The 21524-nt window shown below is 61.2% G+C and overlaps 1 protein-coding gene across 4 annotated transcripts in view; it reads right to left on the bottom strand.

Annotated features, from left to right (window-relative positions):
* The window catches only part of ASAP2 (ArfGAP with SH3 domain, ankyrin repeat and PH domain 2), a 92913-nt gene that overhangs the window by 37571 nt on the left and 33818 nt on the right, over positions 1 to 21524 (bottom strand). For all 4 annotated transcript variants that reach the window (XR_013814616.1, XM_079791795.1, XM_079791794.1 and 1 more), the window contains exons 2-3: positions 20200 to 20272; positions 9304 to 9449 (exon numbers count right to left, since the gene is read on the bottom strand). Coding sequence is in view for 3 of the 4 variants with exons in the window: in XM_079791795.1 (XP_079647921.1) it covers positions 9304 to 9449; positions 20200 to 20272 (219 nt within the window). In the remaining variant the exon portion in view is untranslated. The remainder of the gene's footprint in view (positions 1 to 9303; positions 9450 to 20199; positions 20273 to 21524) is intronic.

Genomic DNA, 21524 nt, shown 5'->3' with positions numbered 1-21524 from the left:
CCCCAGCACGGCCCCCAATGGGGGGGGGGGGGCCGAGAGGAAAAACAGAACAAGGGCTCCCCTCCTGGAAGTGCTCCCCCCCCCCCTCCCCCGTCCCCCCGCCGGCAGATTCGTGTGAAGTGAGGGACACAGCTTCATCGGGAGGGCCTTCCGGCACAGACTCGGGGTTCGGAGCCTGCAGGGGTCCTGCCCGGAGGAGCACGTAAGCCGGGGTCCATTTTCTCCCGCCCCCGGGCTCACTGCCCTGTGAGTCACTCAGATGCCCGCGGGCGCCGCCGGGACGGGGGCATGTGTCACCGGGGTTCCCGCCCCCGGTTACAGGCTGTGAAGGGGAAGACGAGGCTGAGAACTGCGGAACCTCACACGTTCCTTCCTACAGTCCCGAAGAACACCTGTGTGTTTACAGAATCACCTGGAACAGGACGGGCTGTGACACAGGCGTGGCTCGGGGCAGTGTGGGGCCTGATTCCCACGCACTGGTCAGCGCACCGAGAGTCACAACAGGGAGAGCGGTCTATCGGAAAGCCACTGGCACAGCGTGGACCGACGCCCGCACTGACCGCCAGTCCGCCAGGTTCGTGACCCGGTCGTGACCCCTGGGAAGGCCTGGGCGGGGGTAACGCGTGTCCTGCTCCGACATCAGCGTTGGTCACCCCCCGGCCCTGCTCCCAGGGCAGTGGCACCGGCTCGGACCGCCGGGACCAGCCTGGGAGCGGAACGTCTCAACACCGAGGAGCTGAGCGTGGGGCGCGGGCTCGTGGGCGGGGGAAGGAACGCTGGCCGGGAAGCGGCCGCACCGGGAGGCACCGGCAAGCACCCCGGTTTCCACGGCGAATGGCAGGCCCGGGTGCGAGGAGTTAGGCTCAGCGTCGGTATCCAGAGGGGAGTGCTGCCGCGGAGCAGAGGGAAAAGCCAGGACAGAGGAGAGGGAAAAGCCAGGACAGAGGAGAGGGAAAAGCCAGGACAGAGGAGAGGGAAAAGCCAGGACAGAGGAGAGGGAAAAGCCAGGACAGAGGAGCAGAGGGAAAAGCCAGGACAGAGGAGCAGAGGGAAAAGCCAGGACAGAGGAGAGGGAAAAGCCAGGACAGAGGAGAGGGAAAAGCCAGGACAGAGGAGAGGGAAAAGCCAGGACAGAGGAGAGGGAAAAGCCAGGACAGAGGAGCAGAGGGAAAAGCCAGGACAGAGGAGAGGGAAAAGCCAGGACAGAGGAGAGGGAAAAGCCAGGACAGAGGAGCAGAGGGAAAAGCCAGGACAGAGGAGCAGAGGGAAAAGCCAGGACAGAGGAGAAGAGGGAAAAGCCAGGACAGAGGAGCAGAGGGAAAAGCCAGGACAGAGGAGAGGGAAAAGCCAGGACAGAGGAGAGGGAAAAGCCAGGACAGAGGAGCAGAGGGAAAAGCCAGGACAGAGGAGCAGAGGGAAAAGCCAGGACAGAGGAGAGGGAAAAGCCAGGACAGAGGAGCAGAGGGAAAAGCCAGGACAGAGGAGAGGGAAAAGCCAGGACAGAGGAGCAGAGGGAAAAGCCAGGACAGAGGAGCAGAGGGAAAAGCCAGGACAGAGGAGAGGGAAAAGCCAGGACAGAGGAGCAGAGGGAAAAGCCAGGACAGAGGAGCAGAGGGAAAAGCCAGGACAGAGGAGCAGAGGGAAGAGCCAGGACAGAGGAGAGGGAAAAGCCAGGACAGAGGAGAGGGAAAAGCCAGGACAGAGGAGCAGAGGGAAAAGCCAGGACAGAGGAGAGGGAAAAGCTATGACAGATGCCGGTGACAGGGCCGCGCCCGCGGGGACACGATGTTAAAGAGCCGTCACCTCTGTGACGAATGGTGCATGGGAGGCAGGCGGCCCTCGGCGCTGGCGGGAGATGAAGCTGCAGACCCGCGGGGGGGTTAGGAGACAAAGATGGATTAGACGGACCCCCGGCTTCCGGAACCCGCGGCGCAACGGGGGAGGTGAAGCACGCAGCGTGGCAGCACACGGAACACTCCCAGGGCCGTCAATGAGACCCGTGGACTTTCCCAGACGAGAAACGACTTGCCGTCTGGACACCAGGGAAATCCTTGCTGATGGGCGTTACGTGAAAAGACTGCAGAGAGAGGGGGAGCTTTGTCTTGCAGGATGGGGTGGAGAGCGTCCAGGCAGGAAGAGGAACAGTGTGGCCAGGCCGGCGTGGCTCCGTGGTTGAGCGTCGACCCAGGAACCTAGAGGCCGCCGGTTTGATGCCCAGTCAGGGCACAGGCCTGGGTTGCAGGCTCAACCCCCTGTAGGGGGCGTGCAGGAGGCAGCTGATCGATGATGTTTCTCTGTGCAGAGCGGCTACAGTGTTTGGACAGGTTCGAGCCTCGGACTGATGAGAGGGCACAGTCCTCTCGTGGCCCCGTGCAAGTCCCAGCGTGGAGGGCAGAGCCTCCCCGCACAGTTATAGCCAACAGCTGTGGTTGTCAGCTTGAACCTATGGTCCGAACACGTGGCCCCACTGAGTGACGTGGGCTTGATAGAGTTCAGGTGCATGTAGTTGAGTAGAATCGAAACCCACGAGAACGTTGTGAACATCTTGACCACGCCCTCACTTTGCCTCGTGGCATCTGCTATGAAATAAAGACACGGCCTGTAGTCCGTGGCGCTGTCGCCAGCTCTCCATCTGAGAGGACAGCGTCCCACCCAGACCCAGCTTTATTCTCTGTCTTTCCTCCATCCTTCACCGCCCGCTCTCGGCTCACCCTTGGCCGTGCTGGCGCGGCACATTTCTCTCTCATCGATGTTTCTACCTCTCTATCCCCCTTTCCCCTCTCTCTAAAAAGCAATAAAAACACATTTGAAGAAGAAGAAAAGGAACAGGCGGAGGAGCGGAGGGACACGGGGCACTGAGCAAAGAGAAATCGGGCTGCCCATCGGCTAAGGGGCTCTGGCCTCCATTCCTGCCTTCTCTTCTTTCTGGAGCCATTCAATGATCTAAAACGGGAAACTGTTACTTCTCTAATCAGGAAGCAATTAGCTAAATTGTTACAAGAGAGACAAAAAGTAGAATAGTAGTTACCTCGGGCTGGGGGGGTGGGGGTGGAATCGAGAAATAGGGTTAACTCTAAGAGGACAGGAGGGACCTTCCTGGGGGAAAGGAAATGTCCCCAAACTAATTTAGGAAGCCGGCCGCCCCACCGGGGAAAGGCAGTAGACATCACTGACCTGCACACCGGAAATGGGCAAAGTTTACAACATGCAAAATACCCCTCGACAAAGCTGGCTTTTTAGAAGAAATGGTTACAGCCCTGGCCAGTGTGGCTAAGTTGGGGGTTGAGCTTCGACCCAGGCACCAAAGGTCACCGATTCAATTCCTGGTCAGGGCACAGGCCCGGGTTGGGAGTTCAATCCCCCGGTCGGGGTACGTGCAGATGGCAACTGATCGATGTTTCTCTCTGTCTCTCTCCCTCTCCCATCCTCTCTCTTGAAAATCAATAAAAATATATTTTAAAAAAGGAGAGCAGAGGGAATCCACTTTAAAAATAAAATAAGTTATTACAAAATAAACAGACGCCCCATCAACAGATTGGACCTTAGCCCGTCTGCCCCCACATCACACGCTCCCGGCACACACGTGTGCTGAGTCAGGGCGAGGGCCCCGGGACCGGCTGCTGCAGGCCGGGCTGGAGACCGTGAGCCTGGAGCCCAGATGGTCCGTCTGGGCCGCCGGGCCCCGCGGCGTGAAGCCGGCTCTGATTCCTTCTCGGGCGGCGTGCGTCACATTCTGGCCGGAGAGACGAACCACACAGCCCGAGAGGACTGCACCCCCGGGGCCGGGTTACGAGTGCTGAAAGCTTTATGGTCTCGGGGAAGAATGAAGTTATCCCGGAGTAAACCCAGGGATGTTTCCCTTCGCGCCAAGCAAGCACCGGGCTTCCTCGTGCGTGCCGGCTTCCTTTGAACAAGCACGTGACAGTCAGCGGCTTTTTTAAACAGCACGGGTGATGTGAATACAAATTACTTTAACCGTGGCCATTAACTGTGGATCGAATGCCAACGGCAAACAGGCAATCTTTAATTTGCACTCGGATGTCGAGCGTGACTCGACACGGTTAGCATTAGAATAAAGGAATCGAGAAAAAAGCAAGCGAGTGCAAAGGGTTAAAGGAACAGCCCTGGCTCTCCCTGCTCCTCCCCCTGCCTGCGCGGTCCCGGGTTCGCCTGCGTCCGTCTGACCAGATGAGGCAACAGCAGTCAGGGTCTGTAATCCCACACGGAGACGCAGGTGACTCAGTGGGTGGGGCAGGGACAGACGGGGCCACCGGAGATCGGGAACCACCTGGCTGCGCTGATGCCACGGCTGATGAGCGACCAGAGCTGGACCAGGACATGGGGGGAGGCGGGCGGGGACAGAGCCAGCCGATGCCATCTTCCCAAGAAGACTTGGTTTGGCGTTGAAATTCCTTGCCTCTAGCTTTGTCACTTTTATACTCTTTTTCTTTTTTAAAATATTTTCATTGATTTCGGAGAGGAAGGCAAAGGAGAGAGAAACGTCGATGATGAGAGAGAATCACGGATCGGCTGCCTCCTGCACGCCCTGTGCTGGTGAACCTGGGGGGTGGGGGTGGGGGGCGGTGAAGGATTGAGAAAAGACAGACAAGAAAGCTGGGTCTCGGCGGGACGCTGCTTCTCTGGTGGAGAGACAGCGCCCGCGCCCGCAAGCCGAGTCTTGATTCTACAGCCGATGCCGCGAGGCAAAGGAAGGGCGTGGCCAAGACGCTAACATGTTCCAATCTACTCAGTCACGTGCACCTGGACTCGGTCACGCCCACGTCACTCAGTGGGGCCATGTGTTCGGACCTTAGGTTCAAGCTGACAGCTACAGCTGTTGGCGATCATTGTGCTGGGAGGCCCTGCCCTCCACGCTGGGACTTGCACGTGACTTTGCCAAGAGAGGACCGTGCCCTCTCATCAGTCCGAGGCTTGAACCTGTCCAAACGCTGTGGCCGCTCTCCACAACGCCCCACACTGGGATGGAGCCCACCACCTGGATATATGCCCTGAGCGGAATCGAACCCTGACCTCCTGGTTCACAGGTCGATGCTCAACCCCCGAGCCACGCCCCCGGGCGCTTGCATACTCTCTTAAAATCTCCCCGACCGCTGGCTCAGCTCCCGGGCACTGTCTCACCGGCCCCCCGAGCTCGGGTCACGGGTCAGCACTGCTGCTGGTCAGCTCGACCCCGGGGAACGGGCGCCGCCTTCTCCTTGACTTGGGCAAGAGCGAGCCTGCGTTGCCAAAGGATCTCGCCCCGGGACCCGCCTGGAAGCCGGCCCGAGACAGGACTGCTGCGCTGCAGCCCTACTTTTAGGGACCAGCAACGAGAGAGAGAGAGAGAGAGAGAGAGAGAGAGAGAGAGAGAGAGAGAGAGAGAGAGAGAGAGAGAGAGAGAGGTTCGATTCCCGGTCAGGGCACATGCCCGGGTTGTGGGCTCGGTCCCCAGCAGGGGGCGTGCAGGAGGCAACCCATTGATGATGTTTCTCTCCCATGGATGTTTCCATCTCTCGCTCCCTCTCCCTTCCTCTTGCTCTAAAAAACGTATTTTTAAAAAAGGTTGAAAAAAAATAAAAATATACGGCATTTTCCGTAAAAGAAGCTGAGGGAAGTTTATGGGAACACGGCAGCGGGGGGGGGGGGGGGGCCTGGGAGGAAGACCCTGTGCTGAGCAGGACAGGAGCCCTGTTGACAGGAGCACTTGAGCCGGGACCGTGCTCCCGCGTCTGTCAGTCCCGCAGGTGGGGACGCCGTCGGCCTCGGCTCCGCCCTGACGTGAGCACACGCGTGGACAGAGCCCAGGCCGCCCTGACCTGAGCACACGCGTGGACAGAACCCAGGCCGCCCTGACCTGAGCACACGCGTGGACAGAGCCCAGGCCGCCCTGACCTGAGCACACGCGTGGACAGAGCCCAGGCCGCCCTGACCTGAGCACACGCGTGGACAGAGCCCAGGCCGCCCTGACCTGAGCACATGCGTGGACAGAGCCCAGGCCGCCCCTCGCCCCGCGACAGAGCCTGTGGGTGGTGGAACTTCCCGTTTCCTCTTTCCAAACGAGTGACGTGACGTTCCTCAGCCCCGGGCCTCCCGGGCCGTCCACCCTGGCCTCAGCCCCTCGGACCCCGCGGGCCCGGCAGGCTCCGCAGCCCGAGAGCACACATTTCCCCGCCAAGTCTCGGATCTGCAGCGGCCTTTCAGGGACGCGTCCATTAGGAGGACACCCTCGCCCCGACGGTGAGAGCGTCGGCCCGAGCGCGAGGGGTCGCGGGTTCGATTCCGCTCCAGGGCAAGGACCTGGGCTGCAGGTTCGACCCCCAGCCTGGTCAGGGCAAGTGTGGGAGGCACCTCACTTCAGGCTCAGCTGCCTTCTCCCTCCTCCGAGGCTTTAGGCTGCTTCCTGAACGTTCTTTCCCGGCTCAGCGCGGGCAGGGGGCGGGGACCCCTCTCCCCTGGACAGACGTGGGGCCGAGCCGCTGAGCCGCAGGGGAGGGCGTGCTGAACCCCCAGGGAGAAGCATAGCGAGGCTCGAGAGCGGCGGTTCTCAACCTTCCTAACGCCGCGGCCCTTTAATACAGCTCCTCATGTGGTGGTGACCCCCGACCATAAAATTACTTTTGTTGCTACTTCATAACTGTAACTTTGCTACTGTTATGAACTGTAATGTAAATATCTGTGTTTTCCGATGGTCTTAGGCTCTACAGTCGCGACCCACAGATTGAGAACCGCTGCTGTAGAGAGAGGAGAGCGGAGCCGTGGCCCAAAGAGGACTCGGAGCGGGGTGCCAGCCACAAGAAAGGGGAGCCCCCTGCTCAGCCGCTCTCAGCAGTGGCCGCCTGGCCTCCGCCCACAGGCTGGGTCTCTCTGTCTCTGATCTCCGCCGGAAAGAGGGTCAACACCCCGAGCTCCAGGGAGCGGGAGCGGCACTAAGGCACGTGCACGCGGCCTCAGAGCGATGGCTGCGGGGCCACTGATACATTCGCGTACGTAACGACACGAACGCGTCACCTGTGGGTTTTCATTCACAAAACCCTTTCCTCCTCCTCCTCCTCCTCCTTCATATTGCCGGTGGCCTGGGCGGTGGGCGCGGTTCTGTCCTGGCTTCAGAGGACAGAGCGGCGGGGCCCAGCCCGCCTTCCCCGCTGCCCGTGGTCGGGCGCCGTCTGCTGGCCCACCGTCTCCTCCTGCCCGGCTTCCCTCTCCTGCCCGGCTCACCCGGAGGAGTCGCAGAGGAGCGAGGCGTGGGAGCCCGGCGCTTCGGCCTTCCCGGGTGACGGTCTCCCCGCTGCCCTGTGCTCCGCTGGCTGGGTAGGACTCGGGGTACGACACTGTCCCCCAGGGACTCAGGGGCCTCGTTCCAGACCTTCAAGTTCCCAGTGTTTCCGCCGAGAAGCCCCAGGTCATTGCGGCTCCTGATCCTGCGTCCTCTGGGGAGCGTCTGGGTCTGTTCATTTCCCACGGAGATGCCGGGGGGGGGGGGGGGGGTGTCCGTGTTCCCCTCTCTGCCTTCCAGGCTCTCGTTCTGAGAGGCCAGTCGGATACCGACCTGAGAATGCTCCATTTCCTACTTTTTGGTCTTTTTTTTTTGTCTTTTCGATCTATTTTCTGAGACACTTCTTCTACTCCGACCCTTCTCTTAGATTTTTTCATTGTACATTTTCTTTTTTGTAAAATATTTTTAAAATTGATTTCAGAGAGGAAGGGAGAGAGGGAGAGAGAGAGAGAAACATCGATGACGAGAGAATCATGGATCGCCTGCCTCCTGCCCACCTCCTACACCAGGGATGGAGCCCGCAACCCGGGCATGTGCCCCTGACTGGAATCGAACCCGGGACCCTTCAGTACGCAGGCCGAGGCTCTATCCACCGGGCCACCCCAGCCAGGGCCACTGTACGTATTCTCACACTCATTGTCTGACAAGCCTTACGCCCCGCTTCCCTCCCGGATACAATGTAACTACGATGTCTCTGAGGAACGCAACGTTGTTTCTTTAGAGTCTCCGTTTCCTGTGGTCTTCACGCCGGGGGCCGTTCGTTCCAGTCACCAGTCAGGCGGGAGGAGCGGGCGGCAGCTGCGCGCAGGGCTGGGAGCTGAGCTGACCTTTCACCCGAGACCCCCCACCTCAGCGTCCAGGGGGCTCCTCCTGGGGCCGATCGGCGTCTCCAGCGGGGACTCGGTGGTGAGAGCCGAGCACGCCGCCTGGCCGCGTCCAGCGAGGGCGGGAGGGCCGCTCCGGCTCGGCGCCTGCCCCCGGCCGCTGGGGGCCGTCACCCGCAGGCGGCGAACCCGATGAACCCCCAGCAGAGGTGCAGGGGAGCCGAGGAAACTCCGGCTCACCGCGGGCTTGGCTTTCACCGTTTCCAACGGGGACGCCGGACACGTGCCGGCGGGGGAGAGACCGAGACCCTGACCGTCCGGCCCTCGCCTCCCGTCCACAGCTCGGACATGGGTCCCCGGGTCCCCCCGCGGAGGCCATGCTGACAGACCCGCCGCCGCCACCATGGCCAGAAGGAGGACCCGCTTCCCCGCTCGCTAGGAGCCTGCTGACCGGAGAAACGAAAGGGACCCCGCTGTTCAGGCCGACAGAAAGCGTGACGGAGTGCGTGACCTGCCGGGGCGCCCGTGACCTCCTGGGCGAGAAAAACAGGAAAGAGACGCTGGGACACTCCCAGCGGACACCCCGCGTGGGAGAAACCGCGGCCACAAACACGCGGCCGCCCGCTTCCTCCGATCCCGTTCCACCCGCGGGCGAGGATGGGGCGGCTCAGCGCTGCCAAGAGCAAGCCAGAGCTCCGTTCACCCCGTTCCCGCCGCCCGCCGGCCCCCCCTTCCACGGGCTGAGAGCGAGACCTTCCTCGGCTCCGCGTTCGGGAGAAGAAAAGGCCTCCAAACATTCGTGGTAATTTCCGCGCTTTGACGCCAGGTCACGCTGCTGGGTAAGACGGGTCTGAACCACGTCTATTACACATTATACGTTTAAACACCGACTATCATCGCCAGAAACAGGCTAGTCTACACAGTTTACACGCGACTAAAAACGGAAGTCAGAGGCCCTTAAGATGAATGCGTTCTGTCCCCCGGCTGTGCCCAGTTACAAAGCCGAACTGAATTCTAACATCTTGTTTCGTGTTTCAGCTCTGAGATGTGCCCAAAGGGACCTGCTGTGTACGGGACAGATCACTCCTCCGGACGCCGTGAGCTCTGAAATGATCCGGTCTGCCAACAGGCCGGCCGAGCCCCGCGTTCCCCGCCCCCCAGCTCCCCGCTCCCCTGCTCCGAGGGCGCAGCGGCCCGGACACTCACCAGGTTTTTGAAAAGGGCCGTCAGCTCCTTCGTGAACACCGAGAACTTGAGGAAGGCGCTTCCCAGGTCCGGGTCGTCTCTGCACACGCAGTTGCCACCAAACTTCTCCAGCGCTTGCGTGTACTGCTCCTCGTTCTCCACGTGCGCTGCGGCAGCCAAGGGGAGACGGTTAGCACGCGGACCTCGCCAGCCCCTCCCCTGGGCGCTCGCCGCTGCGAGTGAACCCGGGCCCGTCAGCAGAATACACATCTGAGCCCGGCGGGTGTGGCTCAGGGGGTGAGCATCAACCTATGGACCAGGAGGTCATGGGTTTGATTCCGGTGAAGGGCACAGGCCTGGGTTGCGGGCTCCATCCCCAGCGGGGGGCGTGTAGGAGGCAGCCGGTACATGATTCTCTCTCATCACTGATGTTTCTCTCTCCCTCTCTCTCCCTTCCTCTCCAAAATCAATAAAAATACTTAAAATAGTTTTTTTTGGAAAAAAAAATCTGAGAAAAGTCAAGATGCACCCGGAGCAGAAATAACTTCGCTGTCCCAACAGCACCCGTGGTGCCGGCAACCGTCCCAAAGCACAAGCGTGAGGGGGTGGGGGGGTGGAGGGTGCGCCTCCGGGAGGCCACAGTCTGTGCTCAGCGCGTGAGACCAAGGCCCCCCACGCCCTCCACGCGCCCAGGGCCTCCCTCCCTGCATCACGCAGGCGCCCCCTGTCCACTCCAATGCACGGCAGCCGGGGTGCAGTGAGACTCACCCTCTGACCCAGAGCCACACAGCACAGCACCCCTTCCTTTTTCTTTTTTAAAAATTATTTGTATTGATTTCGGAGAGGAAGGGAGAGGGAGAGAAACATCCATGGTGAGAGAGAACCATTGCTCGGCTGCCTCCTGCACATCCCCTACTGGGGACCAAGCCCACAACCCGGGCCTGTGCCCTGACCTTGGCTCCTGGGTCGACGCTCAACCGCTGAGCCACACCGGCTGGGCTGGGTGAGCTCTTGTATTTATTTATTTAAAAACTTTTCTAATTAATTGAGAGAGAGAGACATCGACTTGTTCCACTTACTCACGCATTCACTGGTTGCTTCTGGCATGTGCCCTCACCAGAGATCGAACCCGCAACCTTGGCGTGTCGGGACGCCGCTCCTACCAACTGAGCCCCCGGCCGGGCCTGGGGGGAGGCCCTCTAACAGCCCGGCAGGCTCTCCCGACACCACCCCTGTTCGCGTGGCCGCCTGTCCCGCACGGGGCGCCGTGCCCTGGGCCTCCCGTGGAATCTAAATGCCTCGGGGGATTCCTAAGCGGATCTCACAAACACAGGAGAAACTCTTCTCACCGCTCAAGCCTCTTTCCTCACCACCTTTTCGCCTAGGATGTGATTTACATGCCTGAGGACCTGCGGGTCCGCACAGGGTAAACGCACTTCGACGACGACCTCCGCACAGGGGCAGGGACACGCGGAGGCGCGGGCCGAGCAGGAGGGCCCGGGAGGTCTGGGTTCCAGTCCCGCCCCCCGGTGGACAAGCATGACCCGGGAGGTCCTCCTCGCTCACCGGGGTCTCGGCCACAGGAGGGCTGGGCCCCCACCGGGAGAGACTCAGAGGGTGAAGGCTCCGATGGGTCCTGGGACAGAGGAAGGACCCGGCAGCCCAGCCAGCCACACCCCAGCCCCACGGCGGCCACGGCCGAGAGGCTGGTACCGACCAGAGAGGCTTCTCCCACGCCTCAGCCGCTCCCCGCGACGGGCATCATGTCTCACGCGCTAAGGGGACGTCGCGGCTCCGAGAAATCACATCGCCTGAGCGGGAAATGGAGCCCGAGCGGCCGGGCCGGGCTCACGCCCAGGGCTTCTGCCCCCGAGCCACTTCTGCCCTGCCCCCTGCGCGCGCCTCATCCCTAACACAGCGCCTGCCGAACCCCAGGGGCCTGAGCTTTGGATTTTAAAAGCTGCATTTTGATAGATCCTCCCTTCCCCCAACGGATGGACGGAGAATGACATAAACTCCACCTGCAGCACGACATTCCTGAGCACCTAACCATGCACCTTATATGGACTGTACATTGAACCACCAATCAGCACCTGCCAAATACCCTGAGCCCCCGATTCCTAAGTCCCTAAGTGCCTAATCATGTGCCTAATCATGTGCCTGACATGAAACCACCAATCAGCACGTGCTGAGTGCCCTAAGCCCCGTCCCCTCCTTCCCTCCCCTCTAAAGGCGTCTCCACCCCTGCACATGCGCTCTCTTCCTTAGGGAGGCAGCCCGGCGGGTCCTTCTCCTCTAATAAAGCCTGTGTCCTGGTCTTTGGACCCTCTGTCTCATCTTTCACATTTCAGCCCGGCCAGTGTGGCTCAGTGGTGGAGCGTCGACCTATGATCCAGGAGGTCGCGGTTCGATTCCTGGTTGCGGGTTCGATCCCCAGTTGGGGGCGTACAGGAGGCAGCCGATCAATGACGCTCCCCTCTCATCCATGTTCCTACCTCTCCCTCCCTCCCCCTTCCTCTCTCTCAAAAACCAAGAAAGAGAAGGAATAATAAAAGCTGCATTTCAGGGACAGATGGTTCCACCTTCCACTTCACTCCACTTTTCGTTCTGGACCCGGTGGTCAGTCCTGGGGGGCAGGCGGCTCCTTCCCAACCACAAGCTGTTTGAACTATTTCAAACCTGGCGGCCAGGACGGGGCCGTCCAGTGTGGTTAAGGAGCGACAGCCACAGGCCGACGCGGCGATGCCACTGCACTGGGGGAGGGGACATGCAGCGGCCACAGTCCCCGGGGAGCCACGGGGAGCCCTTCAAACTGGTGCCCAGCCCGGCCGGCGGGGCTCAGGGGGTGAGCGTCGACCTAGGAACCAGGAGGTCAGGGTTCGATTCCTGGTCAGGGCACAGGCCCGGGTTGCAGGCTCGATGCCCAGTGTGGGCCGTGCAGGAGGCAGCCGACCAGTGATTCTCTGTCATCACTGATGTTTCTCTCTCTCCCTCTCCCTTCCTCTCTGAAATCAATAAAAATATATAATAAAAAACAAACAAACAAACAAAAAATGGTGCCCAGACGTCCAGGCTGCTCTAGGTGAACCCCCAGGGCAGGGCGGGGAATCGCTTTCCTCGCTGGTCAGGCGGCCTGTCAGCCTCAGGTTCCTCTTAACCTGGTCCCTGAGGTCCTGCGAGTGGTGTCTCTGAACGAAGTGGAGCTCAGAGGGTTTCCCCAGGTCACACCGTTGGAAAAAGGTGGGGCAGGGGCGCCATCCACCCTCTGCCCACGACGCAGGCCGCCTCCCAGCCCCCGGTCCCCTGGGGGAGGAACCTGCCTTCTCTCCCCGGGGGCTCGGCCAACCTGGCGCAGGAGCATCAGCAAAGCTTCCCCTTCCAGCACCGAGGACAGACGGATGGACGGACGGACGGACGGACGTCCTCTGTCCCTCCTGGGCTTCCCAACCGCTGCGGTTACATCACAAAAAAGCCTCTCCCTAGAAACTCCGCAGTAACGTGCTGACCCCGGCAATGCCAATGGTGGTCAAGGCGGCCTTCCGGCTCGTCGTCGTCATCATCCTGGTCATTGGTCCAGGTGTCACAATGACCTCATCATCACCAGCTCATGGAACACGATCGCACCACCATCTCATCTCATGTAACATGATCTCATCATCTCATGTATCATCTCATGATCACCAGCTCATGGAACACGATCGCATCATCTCATGATCATCACCAGCTCATGGAACACGATCGCACCATCATCTCATCTCATGTAACATGATCTCACCAGCTCATGTATCATCTCATGATCATCACCAGCTCATGGAACACGATCAAATCACCACCTCATCTCATGTAACATGATCTCACTAGCTCATGTGTATCATCTCATGATCATCACCAGCTCATGTATCATGATCATCACATATGTATCACGATGATCTCCTGATCATCTCATGTGTCATGACAAATCCATCATCTCATCTCATGTAACATGATCTCATCATCTCATGTAACCTGATCTCATCATGACCATCATATGTAACATAATCTCATGATCATCTCATGTAATGTGATATCACCACCACCCCCTCAGGCATCCTGATGACCTCACGTATTTATATTAAAGCATTTCCATCCACTGCGTCACCATTTTCCAACGCTCCAGCTGTCCCAGCGTAGGTCAGCGGGAACCTTTCGTGTTGATCTAGTCGAGGGTTTTTTTGTTTTTTAATCCTCACCTGAGGATATTTTTCCATTTATTTATTTATTTATTTTTAGAGATTGAAGGGAGGGGGAGAGACACAGAGAGGGAAACATCGATGTGAGAGAGACACATCAATTGTTTGCCTCCCGCCTGCACCCTGACCAGGGCCGGGATCAAGCCTGCAACCTAAGTATGTGCCCTTGACCGGAATCGAACCCGGGACCCTTCAGGCCGAGGGCCGATGCTCTATCCACGGAGCCAAATCAGCTCGGACTCTTAGTTGAGATTTGAAACACAAATTTCTCTTCTTGCAAATAAACGTGAAGGTTCTTAATAAAGACCGCAGCCCGGAGTCTGTGCGGGGCTTCCGACAGGCACGGGCCATCATACACGCACCCTCCCTCACCGGCCCTCACTCACCGGCCGCGGCCCCGGCCCCGGCCCCCCCGCCGCCCCCCCCCCCCGCCGGAGACTTTCCTCCCGGAGAACAGGACGCGGCGGAGCGCCTGTCTTTTTCTTTTGCCAAAACCAGATTTAAAACAGGAACCTAAAATAAGCAGCTTGGGAATAAAGTTTCTGGAAAGAGCCCAGACTGGGCCATCAGCGTTATTTATGGGTCCCTGGAAGCCGTTCTAAAACCAGCTCCCCCCCCAGCTCCCCTGGCTCAGACACAGCTGGAACCCGGTTTCACGAAGGATCCAGACCCGGGAGCTCCGGCGGGGGCGGGACTGGGGAGAACGGGCAGGAGTCACCGCCACCACGGATAAAACCCGGATCTTCCCAATTCCAAGCCGGCGGCCTTCCCGGGCCCGCAGCTCACGCACAAAGCCCCGCGTTCTGCGGCCCACGCGGAGGGATGCCGTGCGCTCACAGGGACCCGCGAGGCAGCCACGGCCTGTGCCGGCTGGGCTGTGTGAGCTCCTCAGTTTATCTGATTGTCATTTGCAAACACGGACACCGAGGACAAGGCCCAGGGCGTGTAGTTCAAGCAAAGGTCACTGGATCGACCAGAACTCAACAGGCCCCGGCACAAGCAGGCCACCACCCAGCGCTGCCAGGGGGCGGGACGGGGGCGGGACAGGACCCACAGCAATGCAACCACCCTCACGCCACCTCCACCATCTCTCATCACCCCCCACCCCCACCCCCCGCCGCAGGGTGCTGCCCTGCTGGGACTCAGACGCGTGCGTCACCGTCCAGGGCGAGGCAAGCCGGCCACGCGTCGCTGCAGAGCCAGGCGTGCTGGGTGCTGAGGACCAGAGGTGCCGAGAGGGGGCAGCTGGGCTGAGGCTCCGACGTCAGGTAGGGATTCCCAGAGAAGCAGCAGGGACAGGGAGGTGCCAACCCGGGGAACATGCGGCTGGTGAATGGTGAGTGGGCAGCTGGTGACCCCTGACCTCAGGCTCAGGTGGAGGTGAGGGGGCAGCTGGTGACCCCCGACCTCAGGCTCAGGTGGAGGTGAGGGGCAGCTGGTGACCCTCGGCCTCAGGCTCAGGTGGAGGTGAGGGGCAGCTGGTGACCCCCGGCCTCAGGCTCAGGTGGAGGTGAGGGGGCAGCTGGTGACCCCCGACCTCAGGCTCAGGTGGAGGTGAGGGGCAGCTGGTGACCCCCGGCCTCAGGCTCAGGTGGTGGTGATGTGGGAGCAGCTGGTGACCCCCGACCTCAGGCTCAGGTGTAGGTGAGGGGGCAGCTGGTGACCCCCGACCTCAGGCTCAGGTGGTGGTGATGTGGGGGCAGCTGGTGACCCCCGACCTCAGGCTCAGGTGGTGGTGATGTGGGGGCAGCTGGTGACCCCCGACCTCAGGCTCAGGTGGAGGTGAGGGGCAGCTGGTGACCCCCAACCTCAGGCTCAGGTGGAGGTGAGGGGGCAGCTGGTGACCCCCAACCTCAGGCTCAGGTGGAGGTGAGCGGGCAGCTGGTGACCCCCGACCTCAGGCTCAGGTGGAGGTGAGGGGCAGCTGGTGACCCCCGACCTCAGGCTCAGGTGGAGGTGAGGGGCAGCTGGTGACCCCCGACCTCAGGCTCAGGTGGAGGTGAGGGGCAGCTGGTGACCCCCGACCTCAGGCTCAGGTGGAGGTGAGGGGCAGCTGGTGACCCCCGACCTCAGGCTCAGGTGGAGGTGAGGGGCAGCTGGTGACCCCCGACCTCAGGCTCAGGTGGAGGTGAGGGGCAGCTGGTGACGGACGGGGACCCTGCAACCCGTCCTGCCACACGGCCTGAGGCACCTGCACTTCCTCCCACGCCTGCTGCTTCCTACTTCCCGACCTCCGTCCGGAGCTCACTGATCTCCTCCATGTCTCTCCTGGGCCTCCCCCTCTGACCTCTGAAACCACTGACCCTACAGGTCACCGCAGAGGTCACCGCGGACCGTCTCCAGGCTGCATGCGTCCAGCCATGGGGCCGGTGAGGTCAAGGTGAGGTCGCCTATGAGGAAGTGAAAAGCTGTGCCTGTGACGCCCATAGTCTTTGGTCCCAGCCCACATGACGACAGGACAGGACAGCCGCAGGCCTGTGTGCGTGACTCAGCACACCCGCTCCCTCTGCGGGAGACGGCACCTGCCAGCACAATGCAGCCGACAAAGGCACCACGCACCACCATCCGCCCGGTGTGCGGTCAGAGGGCAGGCATGTACGGGACACGGGACACAGCACACACGTGCATGCGCACACACACAGCTGCATCTTGCTGACAACCGCGGGCCGAGTAAACAGGCTGGGAGCCACCTGCCGCCGCCGCCGTCTCCCCGTGAGCGCGGCGGAGAGCCAGCCCGGACGGATGGCACCTGAGACCCGCGGGCCGGGCCAGCCTGCGCTGTTTTAATCTCCGGTGGTCACGGACACCTCTCACCACCGGGACAATGCTTGGGGTGCCTGCCTCTCAGGAAGGCTTGCTTGCATCACCTCTCATAGTATTTTTGGGGTGCAGAGACTCCTTAGGCCGCCCGCAGACCCACACTCCGGTGAGAAGGGCCCAGCTCAGAGCAGCCCAAACCCTCCAAGTACCAGGAGGACCCCACGCACGGCTCCTGCTGACCCGGGACTCACGGCACCAACCTTGGCGCTGCCTCCAGCTCAGCTTCCTCCGTGACGAACGGGCGGTCCTGGCTGATAGGGTCCCCCCAGCCACCCACCGGGACCCCGACGGTCACTCTTAGCCAGCAGACGAGCGACAGCCCGAATCTCAGACCACATCTCGGGCTGGCGGAGCCCAGGGTCCCCCGCCCCCCACTTCCTCAGCGCCACCGCTGCCCTCGTGGAACCTGCCATGGCCGGCTGGCCCGAGAGGAGCAGGAACAGCTCACTTCCCCGTCCCGGGGCAAGCTGCCCCCAGAAATGACTCTCCCGCACCCCACACGGACACCCCGCCTCCAGGGCCCTCCCACATGAGCTTTCAGTTCTCCGATGCGAGGTTCCTCTCCCACATCAACAATGGAGGAACCTTTCCAGAGACAGACAAACATCCCCCCCCCCCCCCATCAGACACACGAGGAAACAGCTCTGCGGTCCAGCGGGGCACCTCGGGGCCGGGGCTAAGCAGGGAACCCGGACCAGCACAAGTTCCAGAATAAACACGAACCGGCTTTGTAAACGAGGTCAGACAGCAGGCTATGGTGATCGGGGGAAATTACGGTAGAAACCTTCTCAACAAGTGGCTGTCATAACTCCTGAAAAAAACAGACCTACTATCGTGTAAGAAAACGGTTGCTTTGTATGCGTGGGGGGCTTGCTGATGCTTTCCCGGTCCAGTCCATAAAGCCGGGTGTTACATGTTTGGGTACACATGCACCTGTGTGCACACATGTGCATACGCAAGTGAGTGTTTCGTGTGTGGGCATACATGTGCAAGTGTGTGTGTCTCAGCTATACTCTCAGAGGCCAGCAGCTTCAGCGCCACCCAAGCACGCAGCTGATCAGCAAACACTCAGGCTCCACACGGCACCGACTGAGCCCAAACTCTGAGGCGGGGCCGCTGTCTGTGTTTAAACAAGGACCGCGGGCACCGGGTCCCTGGCAGGTCAGACCGCTGCTCTGAGGCAGGCGTGGGCACACGTGGGCGCCGTGTGGGTCCCCGGTCAGACAGTAAACACCATTCTTGGCTCAAGGGCTTCAGAAACACAGCCGGCTGCTCCAGGCACCTCGATTCCTCCTCGAGAAACCCGTGTAAACCTCACACCGCAGGACAGTCTGCGTCACACACCGCCGACACCTGCAGTGTAAGCCCATCTCTGCAACAGTGAGGGCGGTGAGCACGGACAGCGGAACATAACAATGTACATGCACACATATGTTCACACACACTCACACACGTATGCACACACACGGATGGTTGGACACCACGACTCCCTCAGAAATACTTCTAAAACGTAAACACCTCAACTCACCTCTGTAACTGCACGCCCAGAAAAAGGAGACTTGGTCAACCCAAGGCCTTGTATGCACATATGCATGACCCATGGACACAGACAATGGCGTGGTGAGGGCCGGGGGTGGGAGTATGGTGATACTTTCAACAATAAAGATTTATTTTTTTAAAAAGAAAGAAAAAGGAGATTTACTTGATTATTCACTAACAGTGACGGGGCCTGGGCCTGGGGCTCACTCACTCACAGTGACCAGCCGGCGGCCTGGGGCTCACTCACTCACAGTGACGGAGCCTGGGCCTGGGGATCACTCACTAACAGTGACCGAGCCTGGGCCGGGAGATCACTCACTCACAGTGACCAAGCCTGGGCCTGGGGATCACTCACTCACAGTGACCAGCCGGCGGCCTGGGGCTCACTCACTAACAGTGACCGAGCCTGGGCAGGGGGATCACTCACTCACAGTGACCAGCCGGCGGCCTGGGGCTCACTCACTCACAGTGACCGAGCCTGGGCCGGGGGATCACTCACTCACAGTGACCAGCCTGGGCCTGGGGATCACTCACTCACAGTGACCAGCTGGCGGCCTGGGGCTCACTCACTCACAGTGACCAGCCGGCGGCCTGGGGCTCACTCACTCACAGTGACCGAGCCTGGGCCGGGGGATCACTCACTCACAGTGACCAGCCGGCGGCCTGGGGCTCACTCACTAACAGTGACCGAGCCTGGGCCGGGGGATCACTCACTAACAGTGACCGAGCCTGGGCCGGGGGATCACTCACTCACAGTGACCAGCCTGGGCCTGGGGATCACTCACTCACAGTGACCAGCTGGCGGCCTGGGGCTCACTCACTCACAGTGACCAGCCGGCGGCCTGGGGCTCACTCACTCACAGTGACCGAGCCTGGGCCGGGGGATCACTCACTCACAGTGACCAGCCGGCGGCCTGGGGCTCACTCACTAACAGTGACCGAGCCTGGGCCGGGGGATCACTCACTAACAGTGACCGAGCCTGGGCCGGGGGATCACTCACTCACAGTGACCAGCCGGCGGCCTGGGGATCACTCACTAACAGTGACCGAGCCTGGGCCTGGGGATCACTCACTAACAGTGACCGAGCCTGGGCCTGGGGATCACTCACTCACAGTGACCGAGCCTGGGCCGGGGGCTCACTCACTCACAGTGACCAGCCGGCGGCCTGTGGCTCACTCACTCACAGTGACCAGCCGGCGGCCTGGGGCTCACTCACTCACAGTGACGGAGCCTGGGCCTGGGGATCACTCACTCACAGTGACCAGCCGGCGGCCTGGGGCTCACTCACTCACAGTGACCAGCCGGCGGCCTGGCGCTCACTCACTAACAGTGACCGAGCCTGGGCCTGGGGATCACTCACTAACAGTGACCGAGCCTGGGCCTGGGGATCACTCACCAACAGTGACCGAGCCTGGGCCTGGGGATCACTCACTAACAGTGACCGAGCCTGGGCCTGGGGATCACTCACTCACAGTGACCAGCCGGCGGCCTGGCGCTCACTCACTAACAGTGACGGAGCCTGGGCCTGGGGATCACTCACTCACAGTGACCGAGCCTGGGCCGGGGGCTCACTCACTCACAGTGACCAGCCGGCGGCCTGTGGCTCACTCACTCACAGTGACCAGCCGGCGGCCTGGGGCTCACTCACTCACAGTGACCAGCCGGCGGCCTGGGGCTCACTCACTCACAGTGACGGAGCCTGGGCCGGGGGATCACTCACTCACAGTGACCGAGCCTGGGCAGGGGGATCACTCACTAACAGTGACCGAGCCTGGGCCTGGGGATCACTCACCAACAGTGACCGAGCCTGGGCCTGGGGATCACTCACCAACAGTGACCGAGCCTGGGCCTGGGGATCACTCACCAACAGTGACCGAGCCTGGGCAGGGGGATCACTCACTCACAGTGACCGAGCCTGGGCCTGGGGATCACTCACCAACAGTGACCGAGCCTGGGCAGGGGGATCACTCACTCACAGTGACCAGCCGGCGGTCATAACTCCAGAAAAAAATAACTCCATGGCCGGCTGGCCCGAGAGGAGCAGGAACAGCTCACTTCCCCGTCCCGGGGCAAGCCGCCCCCAGAAATGACTCTCCCGCACCCCACACGGACACCCCGCCTCCAGGGTCCTCCCACCCGAGCTTTCAGTTCTCAGATGTGAGGTTCCTCTCCCACGTCAACAACCGAGGGACCTTTCCAGAGACACACGAACATCTCCCCCCCCCCCCCCCCCCGCCACACGAGGAAACAGCTCTGCGGTCCAGCGGGGCACCTCCGTCTGGGCCTCAGTGGCGGTGCTGCCCACGGAGCAGCGGGGAAGGCACTCACCCAGCCCGGAGATGTTGATCGCCTTCACGGACTTCTTCATCTTGTACAGCACCATCCGGTCCACGTCCAGAGCCTGAAACGCAGAGCACAGACTCATCAACACGGGGTTTGGGCTCCGGTCACGGCTACTGGGGGGGCGGCATGTGAGGGCCACTCCGAGGCCGCCGCGGCTGGTTCGCAGGACAAATCCCGTGTGGTGTGAGGATGAGGCCGCCCTCACCGCGGACCCCTCCCGCGCCTCGCCGACCTGAAGCGTGTGAGCGGCCCCTGCACACACCACCTGCCGGACTCGGCCTTCTGCAGAGAACCCGGTCCCTTGGCCCAACTCCACGGCCGACCCTCCTTTTCCCCTGGGAACCGGCAGGGCGCCAGGCCAGGCCTGGGCTCCGGGGAACGCCGTGGGCAGGTGCACGGCTGGAGTGCGGTGAGGCGGACTGCCACGTCACCCCACCCAGGACGCCACCTTGTACAGCACCCCTTCCCCCGGCCAGGGAGGCAGAAAGGCCCACACGTATCCTGCTCGTTGGCTTGGAAGGCGTGCTCCCATCCCTGCCAAGCCTCAGAGTCTCTCCCAGAGCGGGAGGAACAAACCCTGCTTTGCAAGGACGACTGGTGACACAGACACACTTAGTGTTTCACACTCAGCAGGCGCTGACAGACCAGCCACCGGCGGCGGCGGCCCTCAGCGGGCCCTGGTGGAGGTGTGCGAACGCCAGGTGCCCAGTGACGCAGCCTCGGAGGGTTACTACAGCTCCGCGTCCGCGAAGGAGGAGGGAGAACCGCCTTCCCACCCAGCTAACCCCCCGAGACCGGCCGGCCCCTCCGAGCTGTGCCGGGAGGGAGGCCGCAGTGTCCGTGGGACAGGGACCCCGACCACAGGGCTCCTGACGGACGAAGCGACGCCCCACAGGGCAGAGCCTGGCGTCTCCGGGCACGGCAGACGCTCGCTAACAGCACCGATTTCTCATCGTGTGTTATGACCGTAACATATTGCAGTGCCGCTCGCCTGTAACAGAGCCCCCGCCTCCCACACGGGCTCTGGGCTCCAGCCCCCGGAGTCACCTCCCGAACCCACACTCAGCGGCATCGCAAGTCCTGGTTCTAGCGCCAACAACTTTATATATATATATATATATATATACACACACACACTAGAGGCCCAGTGCACGAAATTTGTGCACAGGTAGGTCCCCAGGCCTGGCCGGCAATCAGGGCCTTCCTTCGTCCCGCACCACCCCCTGGTGGTCAACGCATGTCATAGCAAGCGATCAAACTCCTGGTCTCCTGGTCGAACTCCCGCAGGGACAATTTGCATATTAGGCTTT

The sequence above is a fragment of the Cnephaeus nilssonii genome, assembly GCF_951640355.1.
Source record: "Cnephaeus nilssonii genome assembly, chromosome: 15".
NCBI classification, from domain to species: domain Eukaryota; kingdom Metazoa; phylum Chordata; class Mammalia; order Chiroptera; family Vespertilionidae; genus Cnephaeus; species Cnephaeus nilssonii.
Note: the sequence above shows the minus strand (reverse complement) of the source record. Positions and strands in the feature narration are given on the sequence as shown.